Source organism: Cucumis melo, chromosome 8 (assembly GCF_025177605.1).
Source record: "Cucumis melo cultivar AY chromosome 8, USDA_Cmelo_AY_1.0, whole genome shotgun sequence".
NCBI classification, from domain to species: Eukaryota; Viridiplantae; Streptophyta; class Magnoliopsida; order Cucurbitales; family Cucurbitaceae; genus Cucumis; species Cucumis melo.
The window spans coordinates 20,418,853-20,436,267 of NC_066864.1; the positions used below are offsets into that span (position 1 = coordinate 20,418,853).

Below are 17,415 nucleotides of genomic sequence, written 5' to 3' on the forward strand. Positions count from 1 at the left end.
ATTGAATGCATATTTCGGCAATGACAAAAGGAACCTTAGTGTATGCGATTAAAGCAAGATATAAAGGTCTCTCAAATGACTGGAGTAAAAAAAATTTCCATCCTCATGTATGGAGGATTTTCATTTAAGGCATTATTTAAATGGTCCACACAATGGATGCAGTGAAACACCTAGTCTTCATTGGCTATACGAAGAACTGACAAAGAGATTATCTGTAGCATGAGAAAAACGAATCAAACTCCTCTTTGGAGAGCATAACATTAAGCTCCTCTACAGAGATGTTTGTGATGAATGAACGTGGTACCAACAAGTCATATCACATGATGCTGCAGTGCTAAAATGATAGAAGTCGTTCAAGAGACAACACGTTTAGGATGGCTGTGCAAGGCATTGATCGAGACAAAGCCCTAAACATCCAACTTTTCAGAGAATTAGAACGCATGGATGCTTTTGTAACGTATCACTTTCTTTAACATTATTGTAAAATGCATCATTTTTGTATTTATTGCTTTATGTTAATTCTATCTTATATTGCTTTCTTTATTGCTTTTTAGTTTAGAAATTTTTTACAAGTTTAGGAAAGATTTTTTAACTTTATTGCAAGTAAGATAGGTGAAGAAAGAATAGGATTTATGCGATAAGATAATTGGGCGAACTAGGATTAGTATCATAACGCATCACACGTTAAGTTTATCTCGCAAAGCATATCGGGTAGAGAGAAGCCCATGGGCTTTTTAAGGTTTCATTGAATTTGTAACGTCCATTTCAAATTTCAAAGAGAAAAATGATGGGTTGCCTTGGACGTCCAATCAATGTGTCAGATGATGTACTTTCGGAGGAACTGAGCGAACTACCACTAAAAAGAGAAATTGAGTTTACAATTAAAGTTGTGTCAAGAGCAACCCCTATTTCTTAAATCCCTTACCACATGACACCAAGCTAATTAAAAGAACTAAAAAACCAATTAGAGGAATAGCTGAAGAAAGATTATATCCGGCTTAGCACCTCGACATGGGGAGCCCCAATCCTATTTGTAAAGAAGGATGGGTCAATCAACAACTGAACAAAGTGATGATTAAAAATAAATACACTTTACCTCAAATAGATACCTTTTTTATCAATTGAAAGGGGATTAGGCTACCACCAACTGAGAATTAAGGAGTTGGATGTACCAAAAATAGGCTTCATAACACATTACGGGCATATGAGTTCTTAGTAATACCTTTTTGTTTGACCAATATCCCAGCCACTTTCATGGATTTAATGAATCAAATGTTTCATCAATATTTGGATCAATTTGTTATCGTCTTTATTGACAACATTTTAGTTTACTCCCTCGATATGACGAGACGTGCGAACCACCTAAGATTGTGTTACAACCGCGAAGAGAAAAGATGTTCGTAAAATTCAAAAAGTGTGAATTTTGGTTGAACCAAGTGATGTTCCTTGGGCACATCTGTTACGTCCCACCCCAAATGCCACTAGCACATCTGTCAAGGTATGATTGATTCTATTGACTCATATATTTACAGTAAAATGAGTGAAAGTGACAAGTCCGAGACAACTATTCCTGAAAATATAAGTGAACAGGGTAATATTGATACTAAGATCATCCTAGATGGAAATGGCAGTAATGATGAAAATGTGGTAAGTGAAAGAGCTACTAAAAATAAAATTAAGGAGGATATTTTCAGAAAACATCAGTAAATATGATCCCTCTCTTGATCTGTCTATTGCACTAATGAAGGATACCAGATCCTACACTAAGCACTCTATTGCTAACTATATTTCTTATGAGAACCTATCTCCTCAATTCAGAGACTTCACAACCAGCCTTGACTCTAATGTGATACCAAAAAATATCCACATTGCTTTAGATTGTCCTAAGTGGAAAAATTTTGTCATGGAAGAGATGGGGGCCCTTGAAAAGAACAAGACTTGGGAGATCTGCACTTTACCTAAGGGACATAAAACTGTGGGAGGAAATGGGTGTTCACTCTCAAGTACAAGGCAGATGGAACTCTTGACAGACACAAGACAAGGTTAGTTGCAAAAGGGTTTACCCAAACCTATGGTGTTGATTATTCAGAAACTTTTTCTCAAGTTGCTAAGTTGAATATTGTCAAAGTTCTGTTATATGTTGTTGTGAACAAAGATTGGTCTCTATACTAGCTGAATGTTAAGAATGCTTTTATGAATGGAGACCTAGTGGAGGAAGTCTACCTAAGCTCTCGCCTAGATTTGAAGCCTAGTTTGGTCAACAGATATGTAAACTCCAGAAATTCCTACATGGCCTGAAACAACCACCCAGAGCATGGTTTGATAGGTTCACTACTTTTATCAAGTCCCAAGGGTACAATCAGAGGCATTCTGATCCTACTTTATTTACAAAGGTTTCCAAGACAGTAAATATTGTAGTTTTGATAGTTTATGTAGATGACATTGAATTCGTTTGGAGATGATCAAGCATAAATCAGTCAACTAAAGCAGAGAATGGGTGATAAATTTGAAATAAAGGATTTTGGAAAGTTTGAAATATTTCCTTGAAATGGAAGTGGCTAGATCTAAAGAAGATATCTCCGTGTCTTAGAGAAAATACACATTTAATTTGCTAACCGAGATAGGTATGTTGGGATGTCATCCTACTGACACTCCTATTGAATTCAATTGTAAATTAGGAAACTCTTATGATCATGTGCCAGTTGATAAAGAACAATATCAGTGCCTTGTGGGTAAATTAATTTACTTATCCCATATTCATTCTGATATTTCATTTGCTGTGAGTGCTGTTAACCAGTTTATGTAGTCTCCTTATGGGGAATATATGAAAGCTGTTAACAGAATTTTGAGATATTTAAAAACAACACCTGGTAAAGGGTTGATGTTTAGGAAGACAAACAAAAAGACCATTGAGGAATATACTCACTTAAACTGTGTAAGATATGTTGTTGACAGAAAGTCTACCTTCGGTTACTGTACCTTTGTTTAAAGCAACCTTGTAACTTGGAGGACTAAGAAGCAAAGTGTTGTGGCCAGAAATAGTGGTAAGGTCGAATATCGAGCCATGATTTTGGGGATATGTGAGGAAATTTGGCTTTAGAAAGTCTTGTCTGATCTTCATTAGGAATGTGAGATACCATTGAAGTTTTTTTGTGATAACAAAGCCGCTATTAATATTGCTAACAACCCCGTTCAACATGATAGAACTAAACATGTTGAGATTGAGCAACATTTCATCTAAGAAAAACTTGACAGTGGGAGCATATACATTCCGTACATCCCTTTGAGCAACAGGTTGCTGATGTTCTCACCAAGGGGCTTCTCAGACCAAACTTCGATTTTTGTGTTAGCAAGTAGGACCTCATTGATTTTTACGTCCCAACTTGAAGGGGAGTGTTAGAATTAGTGGGTTTGGTCCTTAGGATATTTATGGAAATATTTACCCTAATTCCTAAATCTTTTCCTTTTTTATTCTATCGTGTATTTTATTTATTCTCCCTCATTGTACCTATTATAAAATTCATTAGAAAATAATAAGAATAAAATATCGTGATTTTTCTCTCGATACTCGTGTTTCCATCTAAATCGTTGTGTTTTGTTCTTTGTTTCTACTTTCAATAATTATGATGTATTAATCAATGATAAACTAATTATAATTCTTAAAAAATTAATTAATTAATAGTTTTATTGCATCAATTATTTACCATTTATTTAAAACTAAGTATGGGTATATATGTGTATATATAAACTAATTTATTAAATTAAAAAAAACGTAAATATATATTAAATTGTTTCAATATTGAGGTTTTTTTATAAAATATAACAAACCGGAAAAATATTTATACTGTATAGAACAATTTTGAAAATGGAAAAAACCCACAAGTCCACAATGAAAAATAACAAAAATGGTCCAGTAAACACTTGATTAATTGACCACTTGCGCGCGTAATATATTTGGTATACGATCTTGTACCAAGATCGTTTAGATTTGGTTACGATCATGTACAAATATCAAGACAATTTTTCAAGACTCTTTGGCACACGATCGTTTAGACTTGACTACACGATCATTTAGATTTGGCTACCCAAATCTAAACGATGTTTTAAGATTCTTTGCGACACAATCGTTTAGATTTTGCTACATGATCCTTTAGATTTGGCTACTTGATCGTTTAAATTTGACTACCCAAATCTAAATTATTTTGATTTGGAGCCAAATCTAAACGACCATGCACCAATATTTCAACGATTTTTTTCAAGATCTTAAACCAAATAATACTTCAAAAAAATAATGCAAGATTTATGATTGGTTGAAAATAAAGATCATGATTTCAAAAATATATAGAAGAAAAGTTGTAGAAGAATAGAAGAAAGACGATGGAAAGGAAAAAAAATATTGTAGAAGAAGAAGGGAAGAAACAAGATGGAAAGGAAGAGCAAACGTGGAATATCTTAAAAAATGGTCGGCTTCATAAGCTTTTTGATTTTATTACACATGCCGTAAATATTTTGGTGTTTTGTTATATTTATAAAAATTAGCATTCAATATATATATAATCTATCAAATTGGAGTAGTTAAATTCATACACTATCATTTAAATCTTAATGTAATTTTATAAACCAAAAATTTAATTTAAATGAATTAGTTTTAATAATATATTAAATAAAAGAGTAAAAAATGTATTAAAATTGAAAAGAAGGTGAATATGAAAAAACTCATCATTTTAGATGAACATATAGTTCATGAGCATAAATGATACATGTGAATAGCTGATTGTAACGCCCCAAAAATTAAGATAATTTTGGAGTTAATTATCTTAATTTTGTTTAATTAGATTTAATTTATTGGGCGTCATTTGGAATTCATTTAATGAGAATTATTTGATTTATGTGAGAATTGAAATTAATTAAATATTTTTTGGATGAATATTTAATTAATTAAAGGTTTTGGCATGTGGAGTTTGTTGATTTTTTGATTAAATGGTAAGTTAAGAGAATTAAGTTAAGTTGGGGATTTTTAGTGTTGTTGAAGTTGAATTTAATTAAATAATTATGGACGTTATTTAATTAAATTGTGGGGTGAAAAGTTTGTTGGAGATTTAATAATTATATGTATATGTGGAAATATATATATAATTATTATGTTAAAAGAAAAGATAATTATATTTGTTGAAATATAATTATTTAAGGAAAAGATAATTGTATTTTGGAGAAAGGATATTTAGTAAGGGAGAAAAAGTAAAATAATTATATTTTTGGAAAATATAATTAATATAATTATTTGTAGAAGGATAATTATTTTGGAGAAAGATAAATAATAATTAATTATGGTGGAAGATAATTAATTATTTTGGAGAAAGATAAATAATAATTAATTATTGTGAAAGATAATTAATTATTTTGGAGGAAGATAAATAATAATTAATTATTGTGGAAGATAATTAATTATTTTGAAGAAAGATACATAACAATTAATTATTGTGGAAGATAATTAATTATTATGTAGAAAGATAAATATTGTTTATGGAGTGAAGTTGTTATGGTTGAGTTAAGATAATTCATGTTGGAAGTTATAAGTGATTTATTGAAAAAGATTTGATTGATTAAATTAATTGAGGATTTAAGTTAATTTGAGATTTTGGAGGGAAAAGTTGGTTTTGGTGGAATTGGATTTAATTGAGTATATATATGTGGATATATATATTCAATTAATAATTTGGAAAAGTGAAGTTAATTATATTATGGAATATAATTATATTTGTTTGGAAAAAAAGATAATTCACGAGAAGAGAGATGGTTGATTTGATTGGACGAAAAAGATAATATTTATAAGAGAGAATAATGGTTTAAATAAATATATATTTATGGTAGATTTTGGTGAGAGAAAAATATTATTATTATTATTTTTCTTTCTCCAAAATAATTAATAAATATTATTGTTATTATTTGGATCTATAAATAGCATTGGAATGCTTAAGTTAGAAAGTAAAGAAAAAAAAAAGGTTCTTCATCTTCTTCTCTAAGATAACCCTCTGTTGTCGTCGCCGCCTTAGTTGAAGTTAAGATTGGTCTCTTTGGAAGCTTGAGGATTTAAAGTGATGAATTTTTTTTTCCATCAAGGATAAGAGGATTTTTCAACCTCCATCTGAGTAACCTTGGTAAGCCAATGAAATTAAATTAATATTTTATTAATTTAATTTTGAATCTATTTTGGGTTTCTTTAAAGGTTCAATTGGCTAAACTTTTTAAGATCTAAATCTTGGATTTTTCCCAATCAAGGTTGAATTGGTTTCAACCCTTTTTGTTTGAGAAGTTAATTAATTTGGGAAATTTTTTTGAATGTTAGCCAATTGCTAATTTCATTATTTAAGATACTAAGTTTTCCTTTTATGATTAGGATCAAGTTAATTGGAGAATTTTTACTGTCAACTAGGGAGTACCTTGTTTGGCTAAAATCTCCAGGTAAGAGATTCTCCTACTAGACCTTCGAACTGAATTTAAGAGACCACATGTAATTATGATTATGCATTGATGGTAGCTAAAATGCATAATTCATTATATTGATTGATGTTAATGACTGATGTCATGTTAATGACTGGTAGTATGTTGTTGATGACTGTTGATGTTGATGTTGATGCATGATATATTAATCACATGATTAAGGACGTTAAGATTAATACTCATGCCATGTTATGATGTTATGTTGTGCTACATGCTATGGATAAGGTGTTCTGTTAACTTTGTCTATTAGAGTCGTACCTGCATGGATGTCCTTCGGGATCACCACCTATTTAGGATAGCGTAGTCCGACGGGACCGCCAGTCTAGCATGGATATAGATATGATTCGAGTGATTCGACGGGATCCTCGCAGCCCGATTGTCTTAGTGTTTCTTCCGGGTTCGCTACAGACCAGTATGTCCTAGGTGCTCCCTCGGGACGCCGAAGACCAGATTCTGTTCCTACGGGAGTGCATGTTGCACGTGTTCGGGAACGTGCCAGTTATTGAGTACCTTTTTCAGGACTCTAATGGAAAGTTAACAGATACCTAGTGGGACTAGTAGTGGTCTCTTACTGAGTATATGTTTATACTCACTCTTTCTATGTTTAATATTTCAGGCGAAGGTAAAGGTAGAGGAAAGCTGGCGAGCGACAAAGAAGGATCCGTGACATGCCATATGGGGACTCAGTTTTGCTTCCACGTTTATGTTTTAGTGTTTTAAGACTCCGTTTTTAATGAAAATTTAGTCTTCCCTCGTTTCAAAAAAAGTGTCTCTTGTCATTGTTTCTTTTTAGTAATGACCTCAGCCTAGTATAAAGAGTTGGGTCGTTACACTGATTCCCATGCCTAAGCTACAAAACCTTGTACCAAACAAAGGACATATTTATCCATTACCCATTCCCACCCTTATACCCATCTAAATTCCCTCAATCCATTGAACCCTTAAGTTGCACCATATAGATTATTTTTTCTTAATATTCATGAAGGAATGCAGTATTCACATCCAACTAATCTAGGTTTAAGCTATCTTGGTCAATCATAGATAGAAGGAGTTTAATAGAAGTTTGCTTAACCACGGGAGAAAGTATCTCTAAATAGTCAATGCCCTCCCTTTGTGTGAAGCCTTTAGCAACCAAACTAGTTTTATATTTAGGCTTTGAGTCAATGGTGTTTCCCTCCTTAAGTTTAAAAATCCACTTAGCTGCAATTGGTTTGCATCCTTTAATTAAGAAGAGGTGCTAGGGACCAAGTGTCACGAACACTTATTTAAGGTGTAAGTTATGTAGGCAGCAACTCAACTGAAAATTCTTCACTAAGAATAATATCAAAAAGTAGACATCTAACCCTTTCTATAATTGTTCTATCAAGTCTTTCAGCCGTTGCATTTTGGTGAGATGTAAACTTAACTATCCTATGCCTCAAAATACCATTTTCTTTGCAAAAATGGTTGAACTCTTCGCTACAGAGCTTCAGCTCATTATCTATCCAAAGACATTTAACTACCCTACATGTTTGCTTTTCAATCATGAGTTTCCATTCCTTAAATCTATCGAACACATGGTTATTAGTTTTAAGAAAATAGACCCAACTCTTTCTAGAGAAATCATCTATAAAGAATTGTAAATGCCTTTAGCCCCTCAGGATTGGGGCTGATACTACTAGCTCCTATAGATTCGAATGAACATAGTCTAGGGTGCCTTTTTATAGTGTAAACTTAACTATCCTTTTGCAAAGCTTTTCCCGGTAGCCCTACCCACTTTGTAGTGTCTACAAAAGGACAACTATTCATAAATACCTTGAGGTAATATCCTATTTTAAGAGTACTTCCATTCCTTTAGAGCTAATGTGAGATACCCTTTTATGACATAAATCAACTTTTGTCAAAGTTGTGTTTGTCACTGTGTAGGCTTCATTAATCATCTGTACTCCTTTTACAATAAAAAGATCATTTACTTTTTCACTAATCAAAACTTCTTTGGAATCTTTAAAGATTCTAACGGCTTCACCTTTTCCCTTGTACTCACAACCTATAAATTATAATATCCAACTTGCTTAGGGAAATTAGGTTTCTCTTAAGTAAAGAAATATGTCTCACATTTTTTTAAAGTATCACTATTCCTTCATGTAACACCCCAAACCTAGGATTCAGACAAATATTTGGAATTTGGATCTTCAATATTCTCCTGCAACCTGGTAACATCATTTTTACTTGTTCTAAAGGCTTATCAAAGTGAAAGTTGTTTCTACAAACCAACACGAGACCTTTCAACATACTTTGTCTTCACTCACATGCATTCGAGAAAAATTCTTAGAAGATCATCCAACATAAGATCGTCTCGAAGTTAAGCATGTTTAACTTTGAAGTTTTTATGATCGACCATTTAATTAAACAAAATATAATTAATTAGACCTTTAATTACTTGCGTGAGCATGCAAGCAAAGAAATGTAAAGAGAAGGAGAAGGAGAGCACACCATGATGCAAATGGTTCGACACCATGGGAAGAAGCAATTCTGAAAGATTTCAAATGAGTTTTTCTTTTCTTTACAAAAGCACACACTAATACATAAAAAATGAAAAGAAAAAAAAAATCTGAGATGGTGGTATAATGTTTAGCTACAGATTTACATTTTTATTTAAAAGAAAATAATACTAACCGTTGGTGGTATAATGTTTCATTTATAGTTACATAGTAGTAGTAGTATAATTATGAATATGCCATACTTGTAGTTATTGTTACCGATATCCTTATTATTGGAGGCTAGGGAACAATAATAATAATGTAACAATAACCATAAAGATGACAGATTATGTCTAACATTAATGATAACCATAAATATATAAAATTATGTATAAGAGTAATGAGGATGAAAAGGTAACAACAAGGGTCATGACCACAATAATAGTAATGGTAACAACAGTATAACAATAAAATTTCATTATAATTATTCTATTTTTATTATAATTTAGAACAGAGTGATTATTAAGATAACTATAAGTATTAGAAATTATATAGTTTTCTTTATATATATTATATAAAGATAATAAAGTTGGGGACTTGAACTCTTGAACCTATACTAAATCCGTTGTGTTTGGTAAATGTGTGACCTTAGGTGTACCTTCAAAAGAAAGTAAAAAACTTCCCATCAACACAAAATTAAAAATTATGTAAATTACAGCAGAGGAAAAAAAATTGAACTCAGAAAGAAGAAACAAAACGATATAAGAGCTTTAGCCTTTCTTCATAAACTAACCATTGAGAAAATACACCAAAAAGAAGACCCAACAAAAAACATATTTAATAAATGAAAAGTAGTTTGTTAGTTTTTTTCTTTCTAACGTTGATCCGAATCTCTTTTCAATCCCCACTCATGAATCCTCAAATGCAATTCAGCAGCAGCTATCAAGAAATGAACTCTCTGCGTTGATGTCAAAATCCCAATAATTTGCTTCAAAGTTCCAAGACGTAATTCGTCGGCCATCTTCACAACTTCTTTCAAACCATCTTCTTTTCCTGCCAGAGCCAATTTTAATTCTTCCTCCACCATACTTAAATCACGATTATTCTGTTCTCCTCCTCCTGATGTCTCCATTTTGAACTTTGTTGCCATATGAGAAAGCTCCACCATTGATGGATCTGCAATTGTTTCTTGATACTTAGCCATTTTCTCTGTTATTTCTTTCTCTTGCTTTACAACGCCCCTTTGTAACGTGTCGATTTTGACGACTTGGTGTGAGGAAAGGTCCGCGAGGTCCCCCGTCGAGAGCCCATGGATTAAGTCTAAAAGACGACCCTCAAGCTGGAGGCCGGACTTGGAGTAGAGTAAGTGAAATGCCATAGTTGGTCTCCATCCTCCGAGCCACAGGAATGCGTCTTCAAATGATGAGATCCATGACGGGCTTAGTATACCTGCTATGAAATCGAAAATCAAAATGAAGCAAAAATTTACAAAGATTTCTTAATAATGCGTAAACTACATAAATAAATACATATTCAAGGCATTCCAAGGAATTATACCCAATGCATCTTTCTCCACCCAATGTGATTTCACCCTGTAGTAATGCTCATAGTGTTCCATTACTCGCTTCATCAATGCCTCGGCCACGATGTCACCGTCGTTGTCCTTATTGCCGCCACCTTTCACGGTGGAAATGAGCTCCGTTAGATATTGGTTTTGCTCCTTCATCCATTTCTTGAAGAATTCTCCGAAGCTTTCTTGATCCATATTTGTTTGTTGAATAAATGAGAATAAGTTTTTTTCCCCTCTGTAGATAGATTAATTTCATCTGATTTAAAGGGTGGGATTTATATGGATGTATGGGAGATTGAATGAGAAAAAAAAGAATGAATATAAAACACAAAAAGACAATAATATTGATGTCATGTATACTTGTTAGGAAAGCAATTCTCACGTGAAAACAAAGGGGAGGGGATGAAGTTGGATGGGTTTTTGGTAGAGCGTTTGTAATTTGCATTAAAATAATGGGTTTTGTAAGAACTACCGGTTTGCAAGTGGTGCAACTGTGGGGCCCTCCGAGTTGAAGTAGCTTTTGGATTTTGGACGTTACCCACTTTTACTTTTTTTCATTTTTTATGGTAATAAATTATTATTATTATTTTTTTAAACGCAGTACTCCAAAATATAAATTTATTTAATTTGAATTATGTTTATGTTAAAAAAATATGGTGACAATCATTATTTAAGGTGTTAGGTTAAGGGATTGATAATTCGGTGTTTAATCTTTCTCTAGTATGAGTTTTTCTCACAAGAAATGTAAGAGTTTTTCTTTATTATTTAATATGGTTTACTTAGGTCACAATGCAAATATAATAATTAGTTTAAAGTATTAGCAAGTATAACAATATTTTAAAAACGTTCTATTATCTTTGAAATTGTTATCTATTATAATTTTCTTTTATTCTTAATAGCAATTTTAAGAGTATCTAGATTACATTTTCAAGTCAAAAAAATTATTTTGAAAAAAATTAGAGTGTTTGTAAGTCACTCAAAATAGATTTTTTAAATATATTTTAAACAATTTTAAACGTAACCAAATTAAACAATAGAATTGAAAAAATAAATTGTGGTCATATCTAAACGATTGTACACCAAACAATAGCCAAATCTAAACAATAGCAAATATATTACACGTACGTGGTTAACGGCGTATTTGACGGAGTATTTTTTGGTATTTTACATGGTGAATCTTTGAACTTTTTCTGTTTTCGAAAGTGTTTTATATAGGATAAATACTTTGCCGCTTTTTTTATATTTTTGAAAAGATCCCTAATTTTAACATGATTAAAAATATTTAATCATTTACTTTATATAGGTAAGTCAGATGTTATGTCAATTTATATGCATTTCAACCAAATACCAAAATACAAACTCTTTTTTTCCCAAAGAATATATAGATTTTTTGAAAAATATTTGTTTTTGGTACAATTGAAACAGTTGGTGTAATTTGGAGAACATATAAACAAGATTTGGAGGAGTATGTGAATGAAAATACCGAAATCTTAAATTTTAAGAAAATTAAATTTAAATTGATAAAAATTAAATGGTTTTTAAATAACTTAACTAATCTGTTATTATTATTTATGTTTATAATTATATCACTAGTTATATATCTTTTCTGTCGGCATCTTTCTTTCTTATTACGTAGATTTTAAACAATAGAACAAAAATATCCATCCACCACTCCTGTCAATTTCAAACTCATCAAACAGAGAAATCTAAACCAATTTAATACTATATATAAAAGTATTTGGTGAATTACCTCGAAACTTTAACACAAGTTAAAATGGTTTCGATGGATTTTATATATAGTTTCTTTTTTTCTTTTTAAGTTTGGGGAATCGGGAGCAGATTGTTATTGACCACTCGTATGAGGAAATAGAGAAAGGTTCAATTGCAAAGTTGAGGGCGTCATTTACCTTATAAGTCGGTAAGCTTCACAAAAGAAAATCGAAATAATTAATAATAATAAAAAGAAATGGAAAACACAAAATACAAAACAAAACCAACTTCTTCTTTTCTTCCTCTCCCAAACTCGTGTCCATGGATTCTCACTTCCCCAAACTCCAACATTTCTTTTTAAAAGATTCCAACCTATTCAAAGAATACTTAATTCCAAAGAAATATGTCAACTTGACGTACATATATGTGTCTATTACTTTTCGTCGCTATATTTTTAGCTTTAAATATTATTTTGATCATTTATATGTCAAGAGAGATGAAGCAATGACAAACTATTAATTTTTTTTTTTTTTACCTTCATTTATGGGTACATTTGATGTTGATCTCGTTTATGAAAATGATACAAAATGTTTGTAATCGGTTATCTTGATTTGGACTATGTTAGAGATATTGACAACAAAAGATCTATGACGGACTATGCGTTCACTTTGGGTGATTCTGTTAGTCGATTTTCTCTATACCTTCATCGAAATCTTATGCTTTGGGTAAGAATTGGCTAGTTTAGTTAAATTCTTGTTGTTCTTAAACACCCGCATTAGTTTGGTTTAAAATTCTTTTTCATTTGGCATTGGAAGGTTAAATTGTAGTATTTGTTAGAAAAGCCCGAGGCTGTCTAGTGGAGTTGTAGTGTTTTCGACGATTTTTAGGTAAGTGATGTGGAGTTATGAGATGGATTTTTTATTAGTAGTGTTTTTGGTAAAGACTAATATTAAATTGTGTTATGCTAACGTTGAATCTTGACTTTATTCAAGTCAAAAGGCCTAATCGTTTGGGTTAAAATTTGTGAGCAAATTTGAGATAAGTAATCTTATTACTGGAACCACCTTTGAGCCAAACGACGTAGACAATAAAACAATGTTGATTTTGATTGGGTACTATTGATAAGCATGATATTTTATAATATGTTATGTAGATTGAGATGCGTGATATGTTAATTAACATATGACCAACTACGATAGTTAAAAGCTACCAAATTTAAAATTTTTGACAGTTTTTTATACTTATTGTATTACATGTTAAAGGGAGATTATCTATGATAGATTGAAAAGACTGTCATAGTAAGTTTTTTCATAACAAAAAATAAATGACACATATCCAATAGTATTGACAAATAATGAATGTTATTATTTTATATTTTATGACAATAACTAAGTGTCATCAATTCACACATATTCGAGTAACTATCTATAATTCTTTGCATATTGACGTCTATTATAAAATGTCACAAATTTATTTAATTTGACATTTTTTTCCTATCAAGAACATGTCTATCATGACTAATTACGTTGAATGTCAAGAACAAGTACAACATGACAATCGTTGAATGTTAAGAACACGCCTAACATGACTATAATTGAATGTCAAGAATATCTTTAACTTGACAGTTTTTTTAAAAAAATCAGATGACATTTATTCTTCTATTGCTACATTTTTTTTTACAAGAAAATACATTAAATGACAATCCCTATTTTTCTTGCAACCTTACCATTACACATACCAGTTCAATTACCAACAACACACCCATATGGAAACAAACAGTCAACACTTTAATATACATTTTATAATATTTGTACAAAAAGATTGACTAATAACCATTTTTGATAAAGGGTTTACACCGAAAAAATAAACAAAGACGTTGTTTGCTACGAACAAGTTTAAAATATATACATTGCAACAAAAATTTTGCTATTAACCATACAAAAAGTCTTATAAATCAATCAGTTGCTTCAATATGGCTTCATTGCTCCAATGGATTCTTACTAAACCTAGTAAGAAAACAAAACCTCATTTTAGAGTACAACTCTACACATCAATATAACAATATAAGAAGGTTTTACTTTTTGTAATGCCAACACAAGGTACCAATACCAGCCCTAGTTAAAAGGAGAGAAAAATCGAATCTACTTTAACCAATTATTAGTTCACAATATATCTCAATATATCCTCCCAACCCGAAGTATAACTTTGTTGTCATTTAAGCTAATGTCAATAAAAACTTATAAAAGTAATATTAAACATAACAATAACTTGTTGTAAAAGGATCCTCGTAATTGTCATGTAAATGGCAATCACTTACTTGGTAGCTTCACAACTATAGTAGATTAGATTCATGCAAGACCTAATAAAAACACAAAAAGTTATACTTTAAGTTAACAATATCAATCCGCTGTAAACTACAATAGAGAGTTTTGAACTATAATAGCATATAAAAAATGTCAAAGAAAATCCACAACTTTGCATTAAGAGTTTTGAACTACAGTAGAAATATGAGAAAAAGAAATCAAATACAAATTTGAACATGATTCTTTCACTGAAAATTTAAGATATAGAATTACAACACATTGCATTTAACAGATAAGGAATAATGACATTTGAAAAAAATACCTAAACCAAAAAGTTATACAATCACACCACATTGCATTTAATCGATATACAACCGCTCAAACTGTTTCTTTAACAAAGTTTGGAAAAAAGAAAGCAGATATATCTAACAAGCAAAACAAAGAAAGAATAAACAAAGAGGGAGAGTTCTATTGTTTCTTTCTTATAATTCTGCTTCTGTTTCTGAATTGATATTTCATCAATTCTATATTGTAATACTCTCAATTGAATAAGAACTACCATCTGTCAAAATCTTAGGTCCATCTATTTGGGATACCAATCGTTCTTCAATATAAACGTTACATTAATGAAATACTTCCCATTGTAAAAATATACAAACAAAATATCTTTAAACAAAATCACACTTGAACTAATTTGTCAAAAAAAATAGAAAGCAATCCTGTAAAATATATAATTGTATTTATTAACGGTGCTTTTACTATAAGGTTTTAATCTACATAATTGAAAAATCTTCAGCAATACACAATAGAACAAATTTGCATTCATTATCATGAAATGAAAGGATCTAACTCCATGATAAATCTTCAATGTACTGACAAATTTTGGCATGAGACTGTTAAATAGAATTATTAAGAGAACCTGATATTGAATAATGGATAGATAATTGCCATTTGAATAACTATTTTATCATAGTCTTTGCTACAAAAAATATAATGGATATAATTTGTAGGTGAGTAAAAGTTCTAAATTTACGACTACAACATCCTAAGTAGACGAATATTCAACACCTATACATGATACGTTAATAAGAGGAGAAAAATAAATGGCAATCTCCTATACATGACTCACAAGCGTTTCTTTAAAAAAAGAGAGAAGATCAAAGTTGAAAAATTGAATGCATAACCAACATAAACTTCAAGACATAAAACTCAAAATGAAATTGTTACCAAAGGGGCTAAAATAGTTATACTTATTCCACTTTAGTTCCTAAGCTTTTATATGTACATCGTTTCTTACTTGGCAGAAAAAACTGTTTTACTCTAATCAATAGATGTTTGAATATCATACAAAAAAGACCTAACAGAACACATGTTCAATTTGCCCACATCCCCGATAGAATCTTTGAAAGTAATTGAAGTAAAGCCAAAAGTATAAACCTTGACTTCTAGTTCCATGAATTCAAATAGCACCTTGTTTACAACTAACAAAACATGGATTTCAAGTAATGGATAAACTAAGATCCGAGTAGCAATCAAAGCTCCAAACACATTCAAATTGTAAAATGGGTTTCATCTTGAAAAAATTACAAATAACAAACTAAGGCCATTACCTCCAAAATGTGCATTGTGAAATCGACAAGCTTGTGGGTGATTGAGGGAGGAGACGAATTGCGCCTTGCATTTCTGGCAAGTTCTAAGCCCCCCTAAAAAAAGGGTTCTTTAAACCCGGACTTATACTTCAATAATGATTAGGTCTGCTAAGATAAAATATAAATGCACACATTAATCTTCAATGTCATTCCGGTAGTACATATATATAAATGTCAGACAAGAACTATGAACTTACCACTGTGCTCTTTTAGTTCCTCCAAAAATGCTCTTAAACATTTATATACGTGTCATTCGTTTTCAAAACGTAACTACACCAAAATAGGTAACAAAATAATTCAAAAATTTAATCAAGTATTTGATGCTAAGCAAAAGATACATGCGAGCCTACAAACTTAGCCTATTCAGACCTCATACAGTCAATGTCATCTTATGTGTAATTATAGGGTGAATCTTTCATATATAGAAAATAAAGTGGTTCTAAATGAGTTTCATTCTTAATAAATTACATGATGATAGTTTTAAAATTGTTATGTTTACTATGTCTATGATCGAAGTAGTCTTTGACAAAATTATGTCACGCATAAACCGCTTGACATAATAATCGCATTCAACAACTCCTAATTGCATAGGACACTTTAGATACACATACAAAAACCATATGTATGTTCAAAATAATAAGTAACTTTCAACTATCCTAACGGAGATATTCACATACCTTCACAATCTTCCAACTTAGTTTTTTCTTCTTTAAGATGTTGAAAGACCTACAAAAGAATATCATAATGTTACCACTTAAAGTAGTGCCACACAAAAAAAAAAAAAAAAAAAAAAAAAAATGAAATAAGGAAGCATTACATATATTTCAACTACTTTAGATATATCTTGGTCGATCGCTTTTTCAAAAGCTCGATCCAAATGGCAACATCCTTCGTGTTATTTGTAACCACCAAACTCTAGTGATTGCTAAATATATGTGTAAAAAAAAAAATAGAACTGCATATCAGACTAGTGCAATCAAAATTTGAATCCTCTATTTTAGGTCATCCACATACCCGAAATTGTAAGGAAACAGTACAAGTTGATAATAATTTGCTCCAAATAATCTAGCATTCAACAATTGTGCACATGATTCTTTATAACATGAAAATGGGATGGATTCAGTGTCCAAGAATTTTTATAGACTTAAAGTTTTACCTTTATTAATAAATTTTTATAGATACATACAATTACATTGGGAAGAAAATGAAAATCAAGAAAATTC

General features: G+C 30.9%; 1 protein-coding gene across 2 annotated transcripts; it reads right to left on the minus strand.

Moving 5' to 3' along the window:
- Nucleotides 1–9,705: 9,705 nt before the first annotated feature.
- LOC103486108 (protein DELAY OF GERMINATION 1-like) lies at nt 9,706–10,932 on the minus strand. Of its 2 annotated transcripts, none has more exons than XM_008443952.3 (2): nt 10,518–10,932; nt 9,706–10,412 (listed from the first exon to the last, which is right to left on the minus strand). In XM_008443952.3, exons 1-2 carry the CDS (start codon nt 10,723–10,725, stop codon nt 9,835–9,837), a joined length of 786 nt encoding a protein of 261 aa, XP_008442174.2. In that variant the 5' UTR covers nt 10,726–10,932; the 3' UTR covers nt 9,706–9,834. The 2 variants fall into 2 exon arrangements, with proteins under 2 accessions (XP_008442174.2, XP_008442175.2); XM_008443953.3 differs by having other exon boundaries at nt 9,706–10,409; nt 10,518–10,821.
- Nucleotides 10,933–17,415: the final 6,483 nt, after the last annotated feature.